Below are 26,173 nucleotides of genomic sequence, written 5' to 3' on the forward strand. Positions count from 1 at the left end.
GCAGAAAAGCACAGCTGTAATGCTATTAAAGGTGCTCATTCTTTTTCTCCTGCTTGTGATGTTTACTTGGCAGCTTTGGAGCCAATTCTCTGCAATCTATTTGGGGCTACAAAAAAAGGCTACCAGCTTTTTTTCGGAGCTACTATGTGGGAAGAGCACTGTTCCTCACAGTTTTCTTTTTCCATACAAGCACTTATCCTGAGCCAGACTCAGTGCCATTCAGGTGGGGTGTGCCAGGCAGCCAGAGCCTGGCCAATCCTCAGGAAGTGATCAGCAGCAGTCCATCACACAGATCCTTCTGCTTGTCCTGAAGTACAGGGTCATTGGGTTGAGCTGGTGGATGTTTCAGCTCATTACCTTCCTAAGTTAATGGTTCTTGTTACTCAAATTAGTACTGAGATGTAAATTAACCTTTTCCCTCTTACCTGTTAAATAAAGGGTATAATCTCTATATTCAGGATGTTTCTAGAAGATTATTACTTACTAGCACGTGGTTTCATTGATTAGTTCCAGTTGTAGCAATCATTAACAACTACTGGTAGTTTAAGAATTACTTCTTATTTCAAAGGGTGGAATTCATTTGGCTTTACACCAAGGCAGGTGCAGTAAACCCTGCTAAGCAGTTACCTTTCTCTTCAATCATACTTCTGTATAAAAAGGCAATACATTCTACTGCTTGTGCCTTTTCAACTCTGAATTTCACCTTTACTGTTAAGAAAACATGTTGACATATCAAACAATGTAACTAACGGCAAAGAAGAACAAAATGAGTCACTATTTAGGCTATTTTTTTTTTCCTTTTAGACTATGCTTTCCCTGTTAGCATATATCAATCAAAAGCCAGAAATACAACTTAAAAGGTAGATAACCAGAAGAAAAACTTGCAGAAATGTGCAAGGTGAGATAAACTGGATAGAAGAATTGCATGGAAACACGCTTAATGAAAGTGCAAGAAATGAAACAAAATGTAACTTCTTGATTAAACATGACTAACAGGGCATGTGTCTTCCTGTCTTGGGAGTTTATAACTGCTAAAGTCATGATACAGTAAGTCAATGCTGGGGAGGAAACAGAAAGGTGGCTGGATGATGTTTTCCTAACCATAATTATGTGAATAATTACATGTATCTGTTCTACATGCCTTCTGGCCCAAAATACTCAATACAGTTCACTTTTTACTTGTTGTCTCGAAGTATTTTTAGTTGAAAATATCCTCCCTACCACAGCTGGGCTGCTCAACTATGCCACTGTTCCCCAACTCTGTTTTAGCAGAGCCAGTCCTCAAATATCCAATGAGACTTTAGTAGAACACAGCACATATAGCAAACAGCCTGGAAACAAAACAAAAATTCCTACTGCATGCACCACAGTAGGGGCTTAGATTTGTTCTCAAATTAGGCCCATGATGTCTTGGGTGATTAGTGTGGGTATTACAAGGTTACTCTCTGTGCAACTATATGGCAGAATATGAGGTGTTCTAGTAACTCCAGAATTTGTATTTCCTAAAATCAATATAATCATATTATTCAGATAGGCAACTGGTTTGGCCTTATGCCTTCTTATAGGGGTATCTGATTGCCCAAAACTCCATTTGTTGATCAAAGAACCAGATGAAACTTTATCTGAATATCCCAAATATCCAAGCCACGTGGTCATAGTTTAAAAACTGCCTGTGACAGGAAGGCTGTGAAGTCTGTTATCTGCCAACATCCCTTTCCTGCAGTACAAGGCCAAGTGTACAGAGAGAAACAAAATTATCAGCATTTCTTGGCTGCTGCTCTTCCTTTGAGCCCTTCTACAGCATGCTAATTCAAAACACCTCAATACATGTTTCACAGCCTTATCATGTGAAACTCCTCTTTCTCAAAGCAGAGAATGGTGACCTGTCAGTTTGTAAGGCAGCTTGTTTCACTTCTGTTTTGTAGTTCAATAGCTGTCTCAGGACAGCTGTGGGGGAGTGACAAGCCATGGCACTTGCATGGGAATGAGTGATGTTGCCACCAGCGTTCATGTCATGTTAGAAACACACCAATTTCCACATCACAACCCAGTCAGTTGAGGTAAAAGCCCAAATAATTTGGTCTAATACTGCTATGGAAAGTATGCTGAGGGCTAAAAATACTATTTAAAAGGTAGAGTTTCTTGTCTTGTATGATTTCCCATCAGCTCCTGACTTCTGAGAGTTGTTTCAAGCCCTGTCTGAGAAGATGGAGCATTATGGAGCAGTTAAACATGATGTGAAGAAGTTCTGTGACAGCAGTTAATGTTACTGAAGCACAAATCTTTGGCTTCCACAAGTGTTTCAAGTGCACCAAAAATACCATACAAAATTTTTGAATGTTTTTCTTCTTGGAATTTAGGATGAGCATACACATGTTTAAGCAGTAGACTAGTTACTAGCAAAAACATGTACTTAATCCAGATTATTTTAAAGTCTTGATTGCTCTGCCTTTTAAATCTTGGGATTCAGTTTGCAGATCTTCAGTTTCCTGGCCTACTGTTGTGGAACTGTTCAAAAGTCCTTGGATAAACATTAAATACCCTTGGAGTATGAGGGTACACCATGTACTACTGGAACTGCTGTTGGTCTTTCTTGCTTTCACCTCGCTAAGAAAGTTACATGTTTATAAAGAGAGACTTAGATGTGGGGGAAGGAGGGAAATCTTTCAAGGTTACATCCTTCAAGAACTAAAAAAACTTGTCTGTTTTCTCATTAGTCTTTATGGGACCTTTTGTTTTTAAGTAAACAGGAGACTGAAACACTCTTGCAGCTTGGGAGGAGACTGGCAACTCACAGCAGTTGCAAAGGAAGGCTGAGGACTCAATCACCTGAAGCGTACATTCCTCTTCCCTCAGTGCAGCAAAAGAAATGAGAGGGTGCCAAAAATATCAGGGCAGAAAAGAAGCATGTGGTGTTGCTGATTAATTTGCCATTTCAGAGGCAGTGGGATTGTGTTGATGCTGGCATTATACTCTGTATCCAATCAGAGTGATTTCTCCTCTTCTTCCAGAGGAGCCTTCTGGAAGTGGAAGACTTTGAAACTATTTTGACTACCACTTATGATGAGACAGTTTCCATTACAGTCTGACTGCTTGTTTTGCTTGCTTCATTTTACCTTGTTTTATTTTGTTTCTCTGCTTAAAACTGGATGTTTTGTCCAGCTTAAGCTTCTACACGGCCACAAGTGTTTGTGAAAAAGTAAAACCAGGGCTTTTGCTTCACGGGATTATTTAATTGGATGCACTTCTATGCTTTGGATTGAAAGCTTGCATCTTTCCAAGGGTCTTTTTAATGTGCTGAAATTCAGAGCTGAAAGCAACCAGCTTAGGACAAGGGAAGGATGCAGCACACACGGTCTTCTCCATCACTTTAGGGCTGAGGTGGCACGTGCAGATCGTGGAATGGATTTGGGTTGGAAGGGACCTTAAAACCCCCTCATTCCAAACCCCTTCCATGGAGAGGATGATCTTTCACTAGACCAGGTTGGTCCAAGGCCCATCCTACCTGGCCATGAGCACTTTCAGGGATGTGGCAGCCACAGCTTCTGTGGGCAACCTGTGCCAGGGCCTCATCAGCTCACAAATGAAGAATTTCTTCCCAATATCTGATCTAAACTTGTTCTCTGTCAGTTTGAAGCCCTTCCTCTTGTCCTGGCTCTGTGTTCCCTTGTCAAAAGTCCCTCCCAATCTTTTCTGAAGGCCCTTTAGGGGCCTAATAACTAAGGTGTTAAGTCAGCCAGTGACTGCCCAGTGCTGTGGAGCTCTGTACATGACAAGGCAGCTGGGGCCAGCCCAAGTGCTCTGACCTCTGCCAAATGCAGGCACCAATTTTCCATGTCTGCTCTGAAGAGCAGCAAGGCATGAGCCCATGGGCTGCCCTGAGCTCCCTCATGCATGCTCATCTCAGGCATATGATGGGGCAGGTGGATGATGTTGTCACTTGTTTCTTTTTGCTTGCACAAGATCACCTAGGTGATATTTGAGCACTGGGTGTACAAACAGAAGATCCAAATTTGCTCCTGCTCCCTGGCCTGTGTTAATATCAAGACTGCAGTTTGAGATGTTATCAGAATTAAGCATTAAATGTGACTGTGAGTGGAATGCATGGGGTATGTAGCACTGTGATTTAGGTATATTGTAGTGCAAATAACATGCAGTGTGCTGGATGCAGCAGGGAATGCTTTTCTGTTAGCTGCTCAAGGTAGGTGTTCTGATTTGTAAAGAATTTTACATCTGAAAAACGCTAGGACTGATAATGAGAATGAGGAACAATGGTGCTGTCTCACCAACCAAGATGAAAGGAAGCAGGTTAACCAACAGAGTAATGGGAAAAAATTGTGCCAGTCTTTGCAGGTCATCCTCAATAACTCTCTTCTGTGATTTGCTTGCTCTTGTTAGGTATGCTAGAACACATCATATGCTGTCTGCTAACCACGCTAGGAATGTCCCAGGCCCTTGTAGTCTTTCTTCATGTCAGTCTCAGAAAATCCTCCAAATATTCTTCCCTTTGAATTAATTCCTCACTGCCTCTGTTTGCCTGGAATGTGAGTGATATGAACTGAACTATTGACTCATCAATGCGCTATGCAGGGAGGGCATTTTTGATTTTATTTTTATTGCTTGTCACTTGAGGTCACTCCCTCAACCATTTCTTTCCAGTTAAATAAATCCTCTGAATGTTTTCCTCCTTGTTGGATTTTTGAGCTATGATGCCCAAACATTTGAACATTCATTTTCTTAGATTAAATAGTAACTATTTACTACTTATGCTTCCAGGCTCAGAGGAAACTGTTCTGTATCCTCTGTACAATCCAACGGGGAATGTTTGTTGTGACTGAGCACTTTTCCCTTGAATCAATATAAAAATGTTACCCACAGGTGCAGCAAGTTAGCCTCACAAAATAAAAGAATAGTCTTAGGAACTGCTGCTAGAATGGGTAGAAATACTTGAATAGATAATAGTTGTCTCTGGTCCTTAGTTCACTTTTGGAAAGTATCACCCCACAACAAATGAAATGGAGCCAACATAACAATTTAAAATAGTAAAGTAAACAGTTCATGTCGTAGTCAAGATAATCCTTAATTTCTGCTGCTTATCTGAGATCTGCCCTGCTGATCTGATGGGAGGATTTAACCTTCCTGAAAGCTGTTATCAGTGTATGTGCTTGAACTGGGAAGACCTCTTTGCACCTGCTTTTCAGAGCCCTTTCTCCTAGGAGATTAATGCTGCTATGCCCCTTTTAGAAAGGAAAACCTCTGAAATATGGATTATTTTTAGAGAGCTATACTTGGAATATTTTGCTACAATACAGCTTAAGGGAAATACTTTAAAAAGAATGCCTGTTTAAATGATCCTCTTTTTTCTTTCCTGAAGAACCTTGTTGCCTTAAATTCAAATAATTTTTGTCTTACAAAAGAACATATATAGTTGTGGTAATTAAAAAGAGAATAATTGGCTTATGGTTACTGCTGGTTATGTAACCAACTCAAAATAAAAGCTATGGGGAATTTTAATTTCAAATTTCTTTGCTCTGTGTGGAAACCATTTTGTAATTTTCTGTTTCTCTTGGGATACTGTGTGAAACACAGAATGGCAGAGCAGATGGCGTGTCTTCTCTTTCCAGAGAGACAAGCAATATCACTGTGTTCAAAGGAGAAGTCTAAAGGGGGTTTCACAGGGATATGGGAAAGCCCAGTCCAACATCTGGATCAATACAAAAATCAGTGTCAGTTTAACAAGTTTAATGTATAATGCTTTCCCAAGCAAATGGTGGTGGTTTTGATGCTTTTGTTTTTACTACATTTCTTATGGCTTATTTTAAATTGGGGGAAAAAAAAATCTGTCTTCAGATTAAGAGTCTCTGGTATACCTGTGCCAGTGGGAGGAGGGGAGAGAATCAGTGGGTGAAATGTCTCAGGCTTAGTCATAGTAGGAGCAAGGAGTGATGGCCTGAATTATGCAGCAAAAGTTCTCAGAATAGTGAATGAGTCACTATTGCCCTTGAACTTTCTGGATCTGAAACTATATTTATCATTTTGCATTGTTCCCAAGCTGTGTAGCTGCAGTCCCACACACAGAGCAACTTGCATTTTCTGCCCTCACCAGCTAAAAACACAGACAGGGGAATTTCCAGGGAGAGAAGTCGAGGATCGATTTCTTTAAGTGAGTTGTAAGAAAAGCTTTAATGAAGAGTACCTGCAGTAGGAGATGACTAATGTAGTAATGTGAAGGCAATACTAAAGGTTAAATACAGGAATAAGGCAATAGTATACAAAATAATTTATTTTTTTTTTAGAAAAGGAAGTGAGTAAAATTAAAGAGTTCCTGTAGGGTCAAGTATCGTGGGGTACTGTTTTGAGAGGCAAATATTTTTTTGAATGTAGTAGCCTTTTCTTTTCCTTCCTACCACCTTCTCTGAACAGAAACCAGAGCACTGAAAGGAAAGATCCAGATCGTTACATTTTTCATTCTTCCACTTCTTCTCCCCCTACAGTATAAGAGATGAATTAGACAAGTTTTTGCACCAGGTTGTGGCCAAACAGCTGGCTTAGAAAAGAGTGCAACTGTCATACTAACAAACCACCTTGGCACTAAAATTCTGAATCTTGTAGTGTCTGCAGAACTGTGTGTTCAATTAGTGACCAAATGACAGTCTGGAAGAGACAGCACTCAGAGTCTCTGGTCTTAGAACAGCAGACTCTAGAAGAAATGAAAAAGGTGCTTGAGAGACTTCTATCTTTAGAATATTTTACGTAACACAATTTTTAAAATGAGAAATATTATTATTGGGCAGCAGGACAAAAGAGGCAGTATTGGCTTGCCAAAAAGGACTTAGCAAATGGAAATCCAAAATTAGTTCCAGGAAATATAATAGGTAACGTAATAAGTACGTGAGAAATGCAGGTACTTTGCATTTTTGTATGTGAAGTTACTGCAGCACAGGATTACACATCCCACACTGGTATTTCAAGTTTCCTTGATCAGTGGGAAGCAAAACCATTGGTGTGTGGAGGCTCATTTTATAGGCATAGATTATCAGCTATCTTTATATCTTCCTCCAAAAGCCCTCATGGCTGTTGTGACAATTTATTAGCATAGGGAATTCCTGTGGGTATTTGTGCTGCCGGGTAAGTGGAAGCACAAGGCAAGACTACTCTCCATGTCTATTTGTAGTTATCTCAGAGTGCATGAAAAATGGGTAACAGAACCTTCTCTGTTTTATGGGGTCTGTAAGAGGAAGTTACTATGCCTAAACAGCTGAAACTTTCAATCTGGAGGGTGGTGGAAAACAAAATATCAGTATCTTCAGAGTAAAGCATTTCAAATAAAGTGTGCAGCAAGATCGTTTTAACTCAGAATTGCAGCTTTTCTGCCCCCACCCCTGCCAAACATAATAAACATAGCAGATGAAATAAACCTCAATGCATGGGGAAATTGTTCACAAGGAAATTTAGCAGTAATAAACTCCCAGCTCCACAAGTATTTACATTTTTGCTCCGAAAATTAAGATTCCTAAACTGAGAAGACTAGGGACAATAAAAATCTGGTTTGCATGTTGGCATTACTGAGGAAGTAGGATGATAGGAAATCTTGTCTTCTACTGTTACCCATAATGGATAAAATTTGCTAATATAGATTTGCACTCATCCAGGACAAATTTAGCAGTTGGTGATGTGAGCAAAGTTTCACCAAGTAACTGCAAAATCTGTGACTCCCAAAATGCCATATCCTGACAGCTGTGACAGAAGCTTAAGTGTATATATAAAGAGTGACATTTACACCTTGTGCTGAAGCCCTGCAGTTATTTTCTGCTACTTTTCTCTGCTACATTTTTTCTTTTAGGACTTCACAACCATGGGTCAGTTGCTCCCAAACTGGGACCTGTAGGCGAGCAGCAGCAAAATTTCCACACTCTGATTAAATGTTTGATAATGTGAACATGAAGAATGGCCGCACCCAGTTCACCTAGGCAGCCAGGTGGTTGATTTTTGTGGGTTTGTGTTTGGTTTATTTATTTTTCTCAAAACCCAAAAAATTTGAGACATTTGACCAAGCCTTACAGCCTCCAGAGTAAGTTTTGGCAATGAGCTATGCAGTTACCCTTTTATTGAAAGTACGTGGAAACCCCTTAGGAGCTCTGCTCCTTGCCGGAAGCGTTTGACCCCAAAAATGTGGGAACAACCATTTCTTCTGAGTGCATTTCCAAGGGGCTCCTGTTCCCTGAGCCTTTTCCTAAGGTGTCTGGTGGATGATGGATGCTGTCTCTGTGCATTCTTCTCTCTCCTCTGGGCTGAGCACTGCAGTTGTGTCAGCAGAGCTTTAGGTTGGATTTTAGAATGTGTTTCACCCCGAGGATGGTCGGGCATCCCCGGGGAAGTGGTCACAGCCGGGCAAGAGTTCGAGAAGGGTTCGGACAAAGCTCTCAGGCACAGGGTGAGGGTCTTGGGGTGTGCTGTGCAGAGCCAGGAGCTGGATTCCATGATCCTCGTGGGTCCCTTCCAACTCGGCGTATTCTGTGCTCCTGCCGGCACGGCGGAGGCGGTGCGCTTCGTAATCAAAAACATACAGTTTTAAAAAATGGCCATATCCATGGCAACCTGAACCCGACACCGCCGCAGCCCAGCCCGCTCCCAACGCCTTTACACGTCGCAGAGCGAGGGAGGGAAGGAGGAAGAGAGGGAAGGAAGGAGGGAGCAGAGGAATGAGGGAGGGAGGCGGCGCCCCGGGGCCGCCCTCAGCGCTCCGGGTCCGCCCGCTTGGGGCGCTGCTGCTCCCGCCCCGCCGGCCGCGCGCGACACCAGCGGCCCCGCGGGAGACTCGGCCCGCGCCGGGGGCGTGGCAACAGCCTTGAGTGACGTCCTTACTGACCAATGGTCGCGCCGCAAGCCTGACAGTTAACTGGGTTCGGCCAATGGCGCGCAGCAGAGGGCGGGCGCGGCGCGGTGCGAGAGGCGCGGCCGGGCGGCGCGGCGGGCAGTCGGCGCGGTGGCGCAGGATGATACGGCTGTGGCGCTCGGCGCTGCTGCGGGAGCTGCTGCTGCTCGGCCCGCCGGGGGCGGCCGGCGGCGGGGCCCCGGCCCCGGCACCCGCCGCCGGGACCAGGCGCCTCCAGCCGCCGCTCGCCGCTCTCGGCGCTAGCCCGCCTGCCGCCCGCCTCGGCCCGGCGGCGCTGCCGGCAGCGCGAGGTCTGTGCACCCGCTCCGAGGGAGCCTTGGAGGAGCCGGGGAAGGGGGCGCAGGCGCCGTCGCCGACTCCCGGCGAGCCCCCCGCCGACAGCGGCCACAACAATAACCACGGCGGCGGCAGCAAGGAGATGGCCGTAGGCGGCGGCGGGGAGAAGTGAGTGTGGAGGGGGCGGCGGGCGCGGGGGATGATGCGGAGGCGCCATGTGAGCGCCGCCTCCCCCTCGCACGCGTGGTGCCTGCGGAAGGGGCCGGGCCGCGCCGGGCGGGCGCTTCCCCGGCAGGTGCGGGGACCCCGGGGCTGCCGGGTCCATCCCGGCCGTTCTCCGGGCGGTGCGGGCCCCGCTGCCGGCGGCTCGGTGCGGGAGGGAGGCAGGCAGGCGCACACGCGTGGCGGGGGCGTGCGCGCCGCTCGGGGCTCCGCTCACCGCGGCGTGCGGCCCGGGCAGTGCCCCGGTACCCCCGGCCATCCCTCCCGCCTGTGTGCGGGGGTGCCGTCCCTGGGGAGGCCCGGCACAGGTGGTAAGGTGGCTTCGGTAGCGCTTCCACTTGGCTAAAAATATTTTTCAAGAGGAGCTAAAGCTGTGTCATCTCGCATTAATTATTAGAGGCAGTGTGCACGGTGCGTAGTGCTGCCTCGGAGGTTTTGCAGCAATGTCTTCTTCTCCGTGGGTGCGTCCCTGTGTAACCTGCCCTAGGGTGACCCGGCCTTGGCAGGGGCACTGGGAACTGGGTGATCTGCAGAGGGCCCTTCCAGCCTTAACTATTCTGTGATCTAGTGCAGCCAGGCACAGATCCGTCTGTGGTGAGTACAGATGTTTATAGGTGCTGCAGGATGTGTGCCTGTGCCAAGGTCCTTGCTTGTCCCTTAGAGACAAAGGTATGTGCAGGTAGTACAATGGTAGGGCTGTATATTTCTATGAAGTTAATATTCCTTTAGTCAGAAACGGAAATACTCCTTAAAAAGAAAAACCACCCAAAACCCGTGGGAGACAGGTGTATCAGCTCCAGTTTTTACACCTGGCAATGGATACCAGAGGTTGAGTATAATAATGAGGATAATGGTTTGATAGAGCGTTCTTTTCTGTTAGTCTTCAGCATTATGCAAGTCTTGAGTATTCGTTTCCTAGCATCCCCTGTCTTGATAGTCTGTACATTGGCTGGTTGAACCTGGGTACATTTAGAATCTCAGAAAACCTTTTACAAGAAGTTTGACCGCTTAACTGCCAGCCCCATGAAGACTTCTCCTTTGTTGTATATGTTTGAAATGTACCCCATGGCATTTCTGTAGGCACCCTGTGCTCTGATTATGGGGTGGCATAATTAAAATTAAACCCAAGCTGCTTTCCCAGGCTTTGCTATGCTTATTACCTGGATGAAAAGAGCAAATGACTGAAGAAACAGGGCTGAGAAAGGAATACCTTGTTTTGACACTGAGCAAAGTCTCTGTTAGTCTAATGCTAAGAGGAAGTCTGGGGAAGATTCCACAAAGCCAGTCAGGAAGCCTTCAGCCCTTAGCTTGTTAATAGTTCTGCTTTTGAGCTGTGGTTTGTGGGGTTTTTTTTAGCATGAACTTCAATATGACAGGTGGGGAGAGAGGCTGTGACCTTGTTCTTTCCTGCTTTTTCCCTCCAGATGCATCAGCTACTCAGCCTGGTTCAGTGGGGTACAGCCTGCTTAAAAGGCATCACCAGTTACTTCTGCTGTCAGATGCCTTAAAAAATGCATGCCTGTCAGGTTATGTAACCCTGCAATATAATACACAATCATAACGGGTAGTATTTCTAAATTTATGCCCTTGTTCAACAAATATGAGGTCTTCTCTTTGAATTAGCTCTCTAGATAATGTTTTGGAACAAAAAAAATATCCTTCTGTAGTTGAATAGGTGTGGTTTATAAAGCCTGCACTTCTGTTTTCAAGCAGAAATACAGACATGAAAAACTTTGGAAAAAACCAGCGTGCCAGCTGTGATGGGTTTTTGAGGATATTGCAGAGGTGATTTATTGAGGAGGTAACATTTTAAACCAAGCTGTTATTAGCTTCCTACAGCTAGCATCAATTAGGGAAATTCTTTCATTTCTAACATGTGTGGTAAAGCTATGTAGTCACAAACCAGTTAAACAATTTAAATAATTTTTGGCTTTTGACAAAAGGATGTATTTGAAAGTCAGATGTTTGTTCTTTAAATCTTACTGCAAAATGAACAGGGAGAAATTCTATAAAACATCTAGCATGTAGTTACAAACACAGAAAAAGCTAGAAACTTTCTTTTCATTTCAGGTTGTGCAGGAGTTCCTGGTGGCACGTCAGTCAGGCTACTAGATACTTTCATTTTTACTTTTCTTGAAGCAGAACTGTGAAAGTCTTCCTTCAAGCATTTGTCAATGGTACATTCCATGTGGAAGTCATTGCTATATCAAGACAGAGTGCAGGCTCGAGAAGAGAAGTGAGGTTCTTCAAAAGACAGGTGTTTGAACTGCACTGACACCTGGGCTAAGTCACTGCAGTCTGTGTCCTGCTGATTCCAGTGCTTTGCCATCCTTAGTGTCTGAACATTTGAGAGGTGTTTGACAAGTGGATTGTGGACCTAACTGGCAGTAGCCTTTTTCTTTTTTAGTTAGTGTGGGGGGACTTTTTTTTCCTATTTGATTACAAGGTCATGGTTCTGGGATACTGAAATAACCCATGATGTCAAAAGACAGCAGTAAGGTTTTCCTGTTTATTTGCTTTCCTAACACTCCTTGTGTACAGAGTAGGAGTTGCAAGTAAAAGCCTAAAATGTTCTCTGCAAAGATTACACAGAAATTTAGAACAGTTCAATTCCTCATAGTGAGGATAAATTATGAGGTCTGTGGCTGATGAAATAACTAGTAAGTATCCCATTGCATAACCAGATCCTCTGGTGCATTTTTTTCCATAACATCTTCCACCACCTCCTTATCCCTGCTCTACAGCCTTCACACTGTGTATCCAACTGAAACAATGTATTTTGGACAGGAAAAATAATTGAGCTTAAACCGAGAGTGGTCACAGACCGGTAAATTTAATTAATAGGAATTGTGGATTAAAACACAATAGTATCTATGCTCATGCCTGAGTTATTAAACACAGTAGCCTAAGACACTCCTCAGTTACAGATGTGTATAATATTTAATACCCTTTGCTTCTGCTTTCAATGTAACTGTTCTTCATTTGTTTTTACTTTCAGTATAAGAGTTCCTTTTGTACTAGACAGTAAAGAGATGAAATAGTTTATCTTAGTAGAAGCTATTTCTAAATTAAAAAGGCCTTGATTAAGGTGAGAGGGAAAGCAAAGTGTGAGTGATTCTAACTTTTGAAAGCTAAATTGGTCACTTTTTTAACTAAATTGCAATAGTGCTAGACAGTGGTATATAGAATATCACAAAACAGTTAAACGAAGTGGTTTTGTTTTGTTTTGTTTTTAATGACAAGGGAATGGTAGTGCTCTTTTTAAGGGCAGGGATAAATTCTGGGGATACTTTTAAAAATTAATTTGCTTTTACAGACCAGATAAGAGAAGAATAACAAGTAACCACGCAGTGTTTCATTTTGCTGATACTTCTGATGGAGTGTGGATACAATATTCAGCCATGTGAGAAACAGAAGTGCACTTTTATTAGACCTTTCATACTTCTGTAGAGGCCAAGGTTTTGAAGCTAGAGTTTTGTTTTTTTTACCAGAAACACTCTAGCTATTAAACATGTCTGTCTTTGATCTAAGTTTATAAATATGTAGTTTGCTCTTGAACAATGGCAGCTCTTGGGTAAATAGCTGCCCGCCTCTGTTACAGGACCAATGTCTCACTGTAGGAGTGGACAGAGAGCAGTTACTGAGTCACTTGACAAGTGTTGGGAGATACAACCAAGATATACAGCATCTGTAGTATGGTGACAACTTCTTCACAGTGCCTGTCTTAGGTAGAGTGGCTGCTGACTGTGACTTGGAGCTTTCATAGAATCCCAGAATAGTTTGGGTTGGTAGAGACCATTTAAAGGTCACTTAGTCCAAACCCCTCTGCAATGAGCAGGGACATCTTCAGCAGCCAGATCAGGCTGCTGAGAGGCTCATGCAATCTGACCTTGAATGTTTCCGGGATGGGGACCTGTTTCCAGGTCTGGACAGCCTGTTCCAGCATTTCACCACTCTCACCATAAAATTTCTTCATTATATATCTAATATAAAGCTGCCCTCTTTTAGTGGAAAACCATTATGCCTCATCCTGTTCTGACAGACCCCGCTAAAAAGCCTGTCCCCATCTCTCTTATAGACTCACTCTAGGTACTGAAAGGCTGCACTGAGGTCTCCCAGGACCCTCCTCTTCTCCAGGCTGAGCAACCCTGATTCCTTGAGCCTTACTTCCTAGGGGGACGTGCTCATCCCTCTGGCCATCTTGGTGGCTTCCTCTGGACCTGCTCCAGTGGGCTGATGTCATTCCTGTGCTGAGGGCCCCAGAGGTGACTGTAGTACTCTGTGTGGGTCTTAGCAGGGTGGAGTAAAGGGGAAAATCCTCTCCTTGACCTGCTGTCCACATTGCTCTGCATGCAGCCCAGGACATGTTTGGCTCCAGTGCCTGTGCCTGGGTTGTGTCCAGCTTCTCCACCAGCACCCACAGATCCTTCTCAGCAGGGCTGCTCTTGGTCTGTTCTTCCCCTGGGATGTGTTGATTGCAGGAGTTACCGTGGCCCAGGTGTAGGACCCTGCACTTTACCCTGCTGAGCTTCATGAGGTTTGCACCTGGACAAGCTTCTTGAGTGCATCCAGGTCCCTCTGGATATTGGCCCATCCCTCAGGCTTGTCACCTGCACCTCTCAGCTTGGTGTCTTTGGTAAACTTGCTGAGGCTTCATTTGATCCCACTGTCGGTGTCACTGATGAAGATCTTCAATGGCCCCTGAGGGACAATTGTTTGTGACAGTAATTGTAACCTCATTTTTATGACTGGTGTCATATTTGTTACTAATGCCAGAAACTATTACTAGCAATATCATATCTGTATATCATTTGTTGTTCTGTAAATCCTGTTCTGCATTTTGGCAGTTCTATCCTGAAGTACAGAGTAAGAATCTTCCACATTATTTGAAATTTAATATTGTTTTTATCCTAGAAATTCAGCGTTTGTTAGAATGAAGTCCCCTCTCAGAATCTGGTGTAGATATTGGACTGATGCAAAAGGAAGATCTGAAAGAAGGACTGCAGAGTCCTTGTGGTTGGAATTCCTATGTTGGCTTTTCTTTGTATTTAAAAAACCAGTCCACCTGTATTGTAGTCCACAGATTAGTATACTACCAAAGAATTCTAGTTGTTCAATAGTCTAGTGCTTTTTTTTTTTTCAAGAAGGTAAAGAAAAACCAAAAGTCATTATTCATGAAATCAGGTAAACTGGAATTTCCACTTAATTTGACTGTGAAAATTGCAAGTTCCCTGACCTGAAAAACAGCTTTTTGCCATGTGTGGAACAGAATTATCTTGCTAAGTGTGTTCACAGTGCCAAAACACATCTTTTAGGTTAAGCAAACATCAGTTACTGACATCACTGATCTGATAAAGTGCAGAGCAAGCCTTTTCACCCCTATTTAGCTGATAAACTTTACCAAAAGATGGACTATTTGACAAGGAGCAATTTTCTGTAAATATATTGAATGTCATCCTCTTTGCTTTGGTCGTCTGTGCAGCTCCATTGTTTAATTAGGCTGAGTGACCCAATATTGAACAACAGCAGATGTGAAAGATATGAAAACCATGTTGAGAGGTTTTCTGCTGTGGAAGGTGCACGTCTCTAAAATAGATTAAAATCTTGTGAAGAGGCAGGTAAAATCTTGGTTAAATGGCTGAAGTACTTTTCTGCATCTTTCCAGATAGAAATTCCATACTTGGAACAGCTGTAAAATTGAGTAATTGCTCAGAAATGTGTAATTAAATAGGTTATCAGTTAACATTTCTCAGTGTGTTTGCTGGCTGGTTTTGCCAGGGTGAAATAGGAAAGTTTCCTCTGCCAGACTTAAGCAGTCCAGAAATGACTTGTGTAGCAGAGACACTGCTAAAAACATGAAATCTCAGCATTTTGGGGAGCTCAGTTGAATGCTTTGTATAAATGATGTATATGTAGGGGTGTAGATGATGTAGCTTAGCATAACTTTTAGAATTAGTTCCCTACAGAATTAGGATGCAGACGTCCTAAAGCTTTCGTTGCTGTGTTGGTAGTTCTGGTTCTGTTGGCTTGACTGGACATACAATCCCCAAAGGACTGAAAATGAAACATGCTGCCTGGAAGACCTGAATTTTCTTTAGCAAAAGGGCTGCTCAGTAATTTGCTTAAGGTAGTTGTAAGCATTTGTCCTGGTTGAATTGCCAGCCTGTCTGTGCATTAGTCAGCCAGCATAATTTAAATTAAAAAAAAAAATTCTAGACTGTAAGACAAGGAAAGTTCTGTTGGCTTACAAAGCTGTCTTCTGTTCTTAGTGTGTAATACAGGGTTTTAAATTGGAAAATGAGAGGTGATATTTTTTACTACTGGTTTTCACAGCTAGTTACAAGGAAAGGAGGGAGGCAAGGGCAATCTAGAGGTTGTCTTAAATTTATAAGGGTGTTTGGGTACAATCAGATTTTTATTAAAAATAATCATAAATCTGACTTGTGTAAGTATTGGGAGAGGAAAGGATTAAACGTCAGCCAGTAAGATTGCATTGGCCTACCTAGGGTCTGTGCTGAGCTGGAGCATTTTGTTTTTGCAGTTGTAACCCTGTGTTCTGTTATTCAGAGAATTACTAATCTCTTCAAAACTTCAGTGACTAGAATTTGGACCCACTTTTTGTAAACACATGCATAAATGTATAAAAATACATAAATTGCCACTGAGCATTCTAGTTTCAGGCAATGGTTTCTCTATTGCTGTATAGTAACAAAGTATTGCCAGTATTAATAGATTATAAGATAGACCTTTAAAACTGCTGGTTAAAATAATGTAATACTGCATACTCTACATTTAGTTACTATCTACATATTTATTTCTTTTGGTTTGATGTGTTTTTGTTTGTCCAACATTGGAACATTGGCTTTTTTGTCTGGAAACAAACCTGGGCACTTCAGGTGACCAAAGAATCAGAATCCCTTTGCTGTCACTGCCCCTCAGTCTGGAAGTGCAGTGGGCACTGCTTACTGGGCAAGTGTAAAGACTTGGGCTCCTGCCTGCTGCAGGGTGCTCTGCAATATCAAGAGATATTTTTATATTTTTTACAGGTTAAATCTGTAAACTTCAAAGGGAAGGGAAAGCTGTCAGTACTACAGCTTTCTGTCTTAGAAGGAATCTGAGTGCTTTGTGTGGTAGGTTTCCTTCAGATTTCACATGAAATGGAGATGCAGGTAATGAAAACCTGCAGACTAGGGAAGCACATCAGAGTGAAATAGGTAACACCTGGGATCCTGAGAGAGGGGTGTGTTTACACTGATAAGCACAGTGACCATTAAAGGTGCATCTACACTGGGTTTACTTAGCTAAGTAGGTGTGATGAGAGTCACTCCTTCTGCTTCAGGTGCTCCATTATGCTGCAGATGGCTTTGCTTGCCTCATGGTAACTGATGGGGCTTACATAAGCTTCTAGAAGGATAAGGACTTTAGGACTCCTCTGCGGAGTCCTGAAAATGGGATTGTTTTGAAGAAAACATTACACATTTATCCTCTCCTTCTCTTGCCTGTAGAACGGTTGGGTCGGTATGCTCTACAACTTCATTATGACGCATATACGTCCTGGAATCTTATAAATAATTTATCCTCTGCAAGTGACATACCTATCCTTGGTAACATCAGAAAGAGGGATATGTGATTAATCTGCTCCCAAGAAAACCTAAATATAATCTTAGTGGTAAATGTGTGACAGTAAAAATATGATTGAGTTGCAGTTAAGAATGTCTGCTGCTGTAAAATCTATGTATGCTGCTTGTAATATTACCATTTTTTTCCTACTTGAAGTCTAAGCTTTGTGTTCACTGATGAAAATGTTCTTTGAAATTAGTGGTAGCAGTGAAAATGTATTTGCCTGAGGATAATGCAAAAATGTGTATAAATAAAAAAATAGGCACTAAAATAATAGATTTTTTTTTCTGTTTTCCAGTAAAATAAAACAAGGTCTCCTTCCCAGCTTAGAAGATCTGCTTTTCTATACTATTGCAGAAGGACAAGAAAAAATACCAGTTCATAAATTCATAACTGTAAGTTTACTGTTCCAAAGTGCTGTATGAAAGCTAACTACTGCAAGGTTATTTTAATATTTTAAATGCAAGAATGCAAAGAAAGAACTTCTGTTGTACATGTTTATCTAGAAGGAATGTATTGTTCCCCCCAGTGATGTTTCTGTAGTTAAGTAAGAGAATGAGTATATTCATGTTATTATTCACTTCTTTGATGTGCAAAAGAGTATGCTTGAAAGCAGCTGTGCCTGTGGCATAGCTCAGTAGTATTTGTGCTTGTGTAAAATCTAGTTGGACCACTGGATTTCAAATAACATTAATGTTTTGACATAAAATGCAGCCAAAATGGCCAAAGGAAATTGCTAAAGAATCAGTAAAGTGTCACAATGTCTCTGTTGATGATGCAGTGGCAGATCTCTTACAGTGTTAAATGCTGAGCAGTAGATAACTTGATTGTAATAACACATCTTTTCACTTATTAATTGCTGTTTTATTGTAATAGGCACTCAAATCTACAGGATTACGTACGTCTGATCCTCGATTGAAAGAGTGCATGGATATGCTGAGACTGACTCTTCAGACTACTTCAGATGGTGTTATGCTGGACAAGGACCTTTTTAAAAAGTAAACTTTCTGTCAATTATGTAATTCCGAATGAATGCTGTCTGTGTGTGACTGAGGGTGTCTTAAGGAGAGACACGAGATATATAAAGCGATAAAAGTTGTTCTCAGATTTCATGCAGCAGACAGAGGCTGTGTGATCTCCACAAGAGCTTAAATTGTCAGTGTTGTTTGCATGTGTGTCTGAGCCCATACTGCAGCTCCTGGTCAGGTGCCAAACAAAATTAATTGATGCAGCATGAAGTGTTTAGTATGATTACATAAAACTGCTCTCTCTCCGTATTGTCGGTTTTTAATCAGAAGTTCAGGATGCTGCTTCTGTGTGGCAAGATGTTCAGAAGGATGTATGTAATTCTCAAAGTGAGTGTGAGGAAAACAGTGACGTTAAATTTCAGGATAGGTGGAGGTGAGAGGGGTTAGCATTGCTGACATTGGTCTGTTTTGGAAAAGATCTGTGAGCTGTATTTTAGTGATGCTTTTGTTTGGTTATTTTTAGCAAAGTCTGTAGTCAGCTGAAAGTATAAGCACTGTTCACGTTGTCTTCTGCTCATTTCAAGCACCTTCTTTGCTCCTCTGCTTTACAGCTTTTGTGTGCCAAAAGACTGGAAATGTTGAGGCTCTTAAATTTTGAAATGAAATTTTTGGACTATTTTTCTGTCTGCATTTTTATTCCATTTGCAGGGTAAATCATAATACCTAAAACTTTCTTGCACATACAATTTTCCAAGTACACACATATATATATATATATATAATACATACATTTTATGTACATATAGGTATATAAAATATATACAGTATATGCTTATGCTATACTATGTCTTATGTAAGCATAAATGTAAATATAATTTTTTTAAAAATAGATTGAGAAAAAGTTAATGTCTGGATGTGAAACAAAAAAGCCAGTCAACTCCTTAAGCAGATGGACCTTTACCTTGCTTTGTTAAGGTCCTGCATGGACTAACTTTACTCCTGTGTTAAGTTCTAGACCAGGTCTTAATTTTTTTAATTGTCAGCCGAGTAAGAACTCTAAATTGTTAGATTCAGAAACCTTCCTGGGTGCATGGATGGATTGGAAAGGAAATGCATTTGCTGTTATCTGTTATATTTGTACTAAAAGGCTTATTTGTCACAGTAAAGTGAATTATGTTTTAGGCAAGGGCTCTTCATTTGAAAAAGAATTTATTTCTAATTAGCAGGATTATCTTATGTTCTGTGTCACATCTCTGGGATTTGATCCTCTGTGTGAGGACAGTAGTCATTATTATAACGATTTGTGGAAAGCTTACATGGTTGCTTCCTGTGTAGGAAGAGTTTTGAATGTGAATCTTGTTTCACATAGCAAGTTTTTCTCTGCAGTAGCAGAAGGTTCCTTTGTCACTTTTTTTTGTGAATTAAAAACCCCTGAACTTCAATTACCTGTTTCTTGTAGGGACACTGCATTTATTGTGAAGAGGCTTGCACAGGGTCCCTGTATTTTCTTCTATGAGTATTTAAGGTGTGAAATATAATAATGTGTCTAGTCAGCTGTACTTACCTCAGGACTTGAAAGCTTCAGTTCCCAAAACATAGAAGTCAGGGGTGTAATTCTCCTCTTGAATTTGAATCCAAAGCTGCCAGATCAAATAAAGTATCAAGATTAAGTGATCTGGAGTGGTGGTAGCATAAGTTTAACTAAATCAATCAAGTCCAGTAGAAATTACCTGTAAAATACACCAGCTCATGCACCTGTATTGTCTGTCATTCTGTATGCCTTTTTAGTGGTTCTAAACATTAGGCTGCAGTTCAACTAAAATTGCATTATTTTGAAGTTTTTTTGGCTTTACAGCACTCTCCACATTAGAAAGAATCTCCATATTACAGGCAAAGCAACTTGGAGTTTTAATTTTTCATCTGCAGAATTTCATTAAATGAAGATTTCTAGACTGCACATTTCAGAGAGAGTGTTGATAAATTAATGAATTAGCTGTTAATGTTGCATTTGTGTAGCATAATGTGGTCCTTGCAGGGTGAGACCAGGCTGCTGATGAAAGCAGTGCAACATGCTGCTTAGCTTGCTATCAGAAATTTTTTTCTTTCCTTTTTTTCCTTTTTGGTACTACTTAATATAATAGTACTCTGTTATAATAGTAGTACTCAACAAATTCATCTGTTGTTAGATGAAACTTGGGCTGCTTTATGTAGGGAAGCAGTAATAAGCAATCTGAGTCAGAACTTGAAAAATAATAGATAAACCTAACAAGGTGGTAAAGGAAACAAAGTGATCCTAACTTTGTGCTAAAGAACGAAGATGCAATTTCCAAAACCCTCAAACTGTTGCTTTCAAAGTTGGTTATACAAGTCACTGACAGTTAATATTGATCATAAAACTTGTAGCCAAATCTTCCTAACCAAAATGTATTGGGAAAATTTATAGTTTGAAATTACATTTTTTAAAGCAGGGCAAGAAATACTTGGATTGGGATTTGGCAAGAGAGCTCTGGGGGTTTTTTCAGGCTGAGATTCTAAAGTTTGTTGAAATGGAAGAATGTAAAGTAGCACTTTTTAGAGTACCTATTCTGATCGCCACTAAACTATGTGAGAGATAAGGGCCAAGTTGTTCACAGTATTTGACTGTGGAAAGGTCTTTATTTATCAGTATAATTATTTACTTAAATTCCTCCCTATGATCTCTTCCTATTGCTCCACTTCTTCAGAGCCTGAGGCCAGCCATCTCCAGAGAGTTACCTGGAACATAATTAGTTAATTACCTAGGTGGGAGGAGATGTCAGCTGCAGAATTTTAGAGGCTGTCTTGGCTCATGTCCTGCCTGCCTGAAAATTGTCAATCCTGTTTACTGTCCTGTTAAAGGGAGACCCAAGAACTCTATTATTTTGTCCGTGCACCTATTGTTCTGCATGCCCATCTAGATAACCTGAACCCTTGTATTTAATTTAGTCTATGAATTCATAGGATTTGTTTGGGTTAAGGAGTACCAGGATAAATACCCAGACAATGACCTTGGGAGAGCCTGGGAAAAATTGGTAACAATAAGTAAATATCCTTCACCAGCACAGCCATTTCTGTAGTGAGTTTTAATTCCTACATTAAAAGGATTGAACTGCTGAAGTGAGCATCATGGGCTTGGTGTAAATTTTAACTATATAAATGCCCTTCTTGTTTCATAAACATAAGGTCATCTTAAGAGAACTGTATTTCAGTGCACACTGCCTTCTTGTTTTCCAGACTTTGTATAGAATTGTTCTAAAAGGTTTGGGTGAACTTCAGATATTTGTTTTTTCTTGTAGGAGGGCTTAATGCTGCCCAGATAGTACAGACAATGTAGAAGTGCATCTGAAGTTTGAACCTAGTGCATGTTGTGTTGTTAGTCCTTCTGCACACATAGCTGCCATCAGTGTTATTAATTACTTTTGAAAAGGGGTTTTGCACCTGGACTAGGTGACTGTAATTAGAAGCAAAAGCAAACAGCAGTTTTTGCAAGATACAGAAAAAAATGACAGATTGCAACAAAACCAACTCAACTGCAGTTTTCACATAGGCTAAGAAAGTGGTGTATTACAGATAGCAGTTTGTAAGGTGACTGTACATCAGAAACTTCAGTTTCTCTTTCACTTTCAGAGAGGAGTGCTTATCAGCATTTGAAATGGATATCAGTTCAATTTAAGATAAAGTCCTCGAAGTAGGAGGAGTTTAAAGGCCTAGAAAAAGAGAGAGGATTCAAAGGGAAGATAATTCGTAGCGTGTGCCTAGATGTTCTTTACTTTCCATTTCCCTGCGGTAATAGTATGTGCCTGCTTCTGTCAACAGTGCCAGAAGGCACGGTGTGAAGGTGTTAACTGTTTGTTTGCTGTCAAACCTGCCTTTGTCCTCCTTGCCCTGGATAGGGCTGTTAATGCCCTTTATCAGGTCGTATTTCAACTGACTTGATAATGGCTGCCAATTGCTCTCCTCTCTCACCCACAGCCACACCGCTTTGAGCATGTCTCAGTTTGTGTTTTCATCCTTCCTTCTGTTTGTCCTAGATAAGTCTCTTCCTTTTTACCTCATCGTTTTTTCGCTGTCCCAGATGGGCTGGCGTTCAGAGGGTGTGGCCGATAGTGTAACTGTGTTTTCTGGGCTAAAAGGCAACAGAGATTCCTTGAGTACTGGGGATTTGAAACAAGAAACTTGCAGTATGGCTCACTATTAACTTTTGCTTAGTGCAGGAGATGTTATCAAGTTTTTCCACAGGGCTTTTTCCTTATTAAGAGTGGAATCACATTCCAGTTCGGTCTGTTGGCAGAGTTTGCACCTCAGTTAGTGGTGAAAGGGTGAAATGAGTGAGAGAAAGCAACCCTGAACCTCCCAAGTCTGATTTGTTAGAACCTTTTTTAGACAAGGACTGGGTTAGATAAACTTCAGATAATTTGATCCCAAGAACTGGGTGCTTTAGATCCCTTTTGCAAGCTGAGGTGCTACTTGAAGGCAGATTGGTAATACCTTGCAGTTGAAACTTCAGAAGAGAGCTTTAAGTAGAAAGGAATAAAAATGCATGCAGTAAAGCTATTACAACTAATTTTAAAAAATGGAGTGGCAAATTGGAAAAGTAATATAGACTCCTCCTCTTAGGCATGTAGCTTCAAGGGACTGAAGGTCCTAATTAAATTACATGTAATTACTTTTTCACGCTACGTTGTCCAAGTACTAATAAATGTTTTTAACTTTTTGCAGGTGTGTACAGAGTAATATTGTGTTGCTTACTCAAGCTTTCAGAAGGAAGTTTGTCATTCCAGATTTTATGTCGTTTACTTCCCATATTGATGAGCTATATGAAAGTGCTAAAAAACAATCTGGAGGAAAGGTAATCTCTGTGTAAATTGAACTTCAAACTTCTGTAGATTTTCAGTATTAACCAAATGCATAATTTGTTAAGTAGACAGTTTTTTCTTAACATTTTTTGCAAAATTAAACTGGTAACTTGATGAAAGAGTTTTGAAATTCAGTTATGCCTGCACTGTGTAAACTGTGTTAGAAATAAAGTTCACAGCCTCTAAGAATCTTGTAGCATTTTGATGTTGGAATATGAAAAGACCATTATTCTTTCTTTATATTACATAAACTATAAAGCTGTTGAGTACTTTATCAGACTACACTTAGGCTATAGAAAAATTATACAGCTCTGCACATCTGTCTGGATTGTGTGATGAAAATAATTGTTAATACTGCACATTGGTTAGTAAATAAAATTAATTTTCATGCTTATTTTGCATATGTTAGTTGAAAAATCCCAGACTGTGTTACAAACTAAAAATTTTATATTACTTGAAAATGATGGACATGCTGTTATACAGAACACAGATACCTCTCTGAATATGCTGAAAATTTTACTTAGAAAAATGTTTTATTTGATAATGATCTAGTGAATATAATAATTTCTAATGAAATTTTAGGTATATCAAGTGATAATTTATAGAATAAATCAGTTGTACCTTGTATATAGAATAAATCAGTTGAACCTTGATATTTATTTTAATAATTGTAGAGTTAAGTATTTTGGATATTGTAATGTGTGTCTATTTCACACTGTGATAGGTTGCTGACTATATTCCACAACTGGCCAAGTTCAGCCCCGATTTGTGGGGGGTGTCACTTTGCACCGTGGATGGACAGAGGTATATTTTAACTTCTACATTTTGTAACTTCTGTTTTTTGTTCTTGGAGTAGTTGAAGGAAAGATAGAGGCAATGCTTCTGTAGCAATAATATTTGGAAGTTGAAAAGCTTTGTCTAACAGTACCTGTGCATCAAGCTGTATAGCTTTCTGTGTAGGTCACAATGTACTTAAGTGTTAGCTCCTTCTCTGCATTTTAATGTTTTAACTGTAACATTGTTATATAATCTCTGTGTCACTGAAAAAATGCGGATTCATGTTCTTTAAAAAGAAAAAGATGATGTGGGAACTGGACAGAGCTGAATACAATTTTGCTTTTCAGGTTTATCAAGCTTTCCCCTGTAAGGGTGTCTGTAGATCTGGTCAGAGTGATTTTATTTTTCTCAGTATCAGTAACTCAGAGTAGCAGAGACAGTTAGGAGCCTAGATGCAAAGGGATACCTTGCACCATCTAGCTGAGAAGTAACATGAGCTCTGTGTCTCCCTTTGTGAGTACACAATGCAAGGTGCTCATCAGCTCTGCTGACCTGCAGTTTGCTGTGCTCCTACTGCAGGTTCTGGAAACTTCAATTTTTAGGTGTGTTGTTTGTGAATGGGGCATTCCTGAGAGCATCAGACTTGCTTCTGGTGACTGTGGCTTGGAGTTCATTTTGGAGTTCATCTTGCCATGATCTGTTGAGATCCATATGTTTGCTTATAATTAGCCATATGTTCTGTAATCTCAGGGGAGGAGCTGTAAAAGTAAGCAGAAGTATTTTTTTCATCTCCCTGTTAAGGTGTCTGAATTAGAATCTATTAATAGTAAAAAACCTTATACTTTAAATTGACATTTTGCTTTGTTTTGGATATTATGTGCTAATGAAAGTTCTTATAATGTTAATTTTTGTAATGCTTAATGTTGTGTAATGTTAGCTTTTACAATGCCAAAATGGTATGGTGATTTTCACTGAAGCCTTCTAGTGTTTTCTGCAAAGAACAGAAGCAAATCCACTCCTGATTTTGCCATCAGACAAGTGACTGCTGCAAGCCTTTTGCTCTCTAGATGTGGCATATGCTGCTTGCATGAGTCACTCTTTGGTGCAGTCTGACATAGATGCTGAAAGTAAACTTTCCAAAAGATAGCAGGTAATAAGTGCTATATCTTTGCCATTATTAAAGGAAATGTAAATATGGCCATTTCATGATTGTTCTCAAATGGCAGAAGCAAGCTGTATCTCATCTTTGTTTATATAGACATAAATCAGTATAGTGGCTCTATCTGGGTCAGCTGTACCCTGCTGAATATGTGGGTTGCAGTTGAGTAGGATAAGTGTAAGACTAGAGCTTTGAGGTGATTTTTGCTCTGGTACAAACCCATTTCTGAACTTTGTTTTAATTTTGTTATCTCTGCAGTAGTCAGCAACTGACTTTGTTATTCTTGGCTTATGGAGTCAGTTGCTAAAACCTCTAAATCTCATTGTTATATTCTTTAAAATCAGACTTAGTAATAATATACTTTGGCTTTTTGGGATGTTTTTGTTAATAGTCCTTGTATGTTGAAGGATAGATGAAGCATTTAACACTCTACTGCCACAGCTGACAAACAGGAAATTTCAAGGCTGTTCATCTCTGTTTTCCCAGGCATTCTGTGGGTGATACCAAAGTTCCATTTTGTCTCCAGTCCTGTGTGAAACCTTTGAAATATGCGATTGCTGTCAATGATCTTGGCACAGAGTATGTGCACAGATATGTTGGTAAAGAGCCCAGTGGATTGAGATTCAACAAATTGTTCCTGAATGAAGATGGTAAGAGATACATTATACTTAATAATGCAAATACTCAGGTTTAGAAAATTAGGAGGCAAGCCTACACAGTTTTTTCAGTCTTTTTGGTTTTACTGTATCCTCTTAAATATTGATATATTTTGTCTTATTATTAGGCAGTGTCCCAGAATATTTTGCTATCAGCAAGGTAGACTTGGTCTCTGTTAGTCACTTTTGCCTCATTTAGAATGCTAGTGAAAGATGTTTTATTGCTTCTGTTCTATTTGCTAGTTACTGAGCTGTAGGAAAACCCAAACAGTGCAGGCATTTGAAATTTGGTTAGTTGAGGTGGTAGCAAGAGTTCTAGGTTTCTGTAAAATGGTGGTGAAAGAATCAAAAATGTTAAATTGATTTTAAAAAACATATCACTTGTCAGCCTTCTGAGAAGCAGGTGCTGGTGCCAAAGGCCAGCACTGACTAGTTTCCAGAAGGCAAAATCTTCCCACAGTTTATTCTAAATGGAATTTGGCTACTGATTCAAAACAATGTGTTTATTTTTTTCCCTGTGGCAGGATTATTTTAGCAAGAATTTCTCCTACAGCACTTACCTAGATTATTTATTTTTCATATTATATTATTTTTTAAGCATGGAAAATTTTTTTTTTAATTTTATGGGAAAATTTTGATAAAGATGACTCATGTAGCCTTAGAGGAAATACTGGATGTTATCTCTGAAACACAAATGTTTCTTCTAGTGGGTCTGTCTCAGTAAA

The 26,173-nt window shown here is 40.7% G+C and overlaps 1 protein-coding gene across 3 annotated transcripts in view; it reads left to right on the plus strand.

Moving 5' to 3' along the window:
* The window catches only part of GLS (glutaminase), a 92,211-nt gene that overhangs the window by 24,013 nt on the left and 42,025 nt on the right, over positions 1 to 26,173 (plus strand). The window contains exons 1-6 of one of the 3 annotated variants that reach the window (XM_058809895.1): positions 8,913 to 9,340; positions 17,313 to 17,409; positions 17,891 to 18,012; positions 22,720 to 22,849; positions 23,581 to 23,660; positions 25,279 to 25,442. In XM_058809895.1, the coding sequence (XP_058665878.1) occupies positions 8,913 to 9,340; positions 17,313 to 17,409; positions 17,891 to 18,012; positions 22,720 to 22,849; positions 23,581 to 23,660; positions 25,279 to 25,442 (1,021 nt within the window). Of the gene's footprint in view, positions 1 to 8,912; positions 9,341 to 17,312; positions 17,410 to 17,890; positions 18,013 to 22,719; positions 22,850 to 23,580; positions 23,661 to 25,278; positions 25,443 to 26,173 lie in introns of those variants that run through there. The other 2 variants (XM_058809896.1, XM_058809897.1) reach the window with 2 other exon arrangements.

This window comes from Ammospiza caudacuta, chromosome 8, assembly GCF_027887145.1.
Source record: "Ammospiza caudacuta isolate bAmmCau1 chromosome 8, bAmmCau1.pri, whole genome shotgun sequence".
Taxonomy (NCBI): domain Eukaryota; kingdom Metazoa; phylum Chordata; class Aves; order Passeriformes; family Passerellidae; genus Ammospiza; species Ammospiza caudacuta.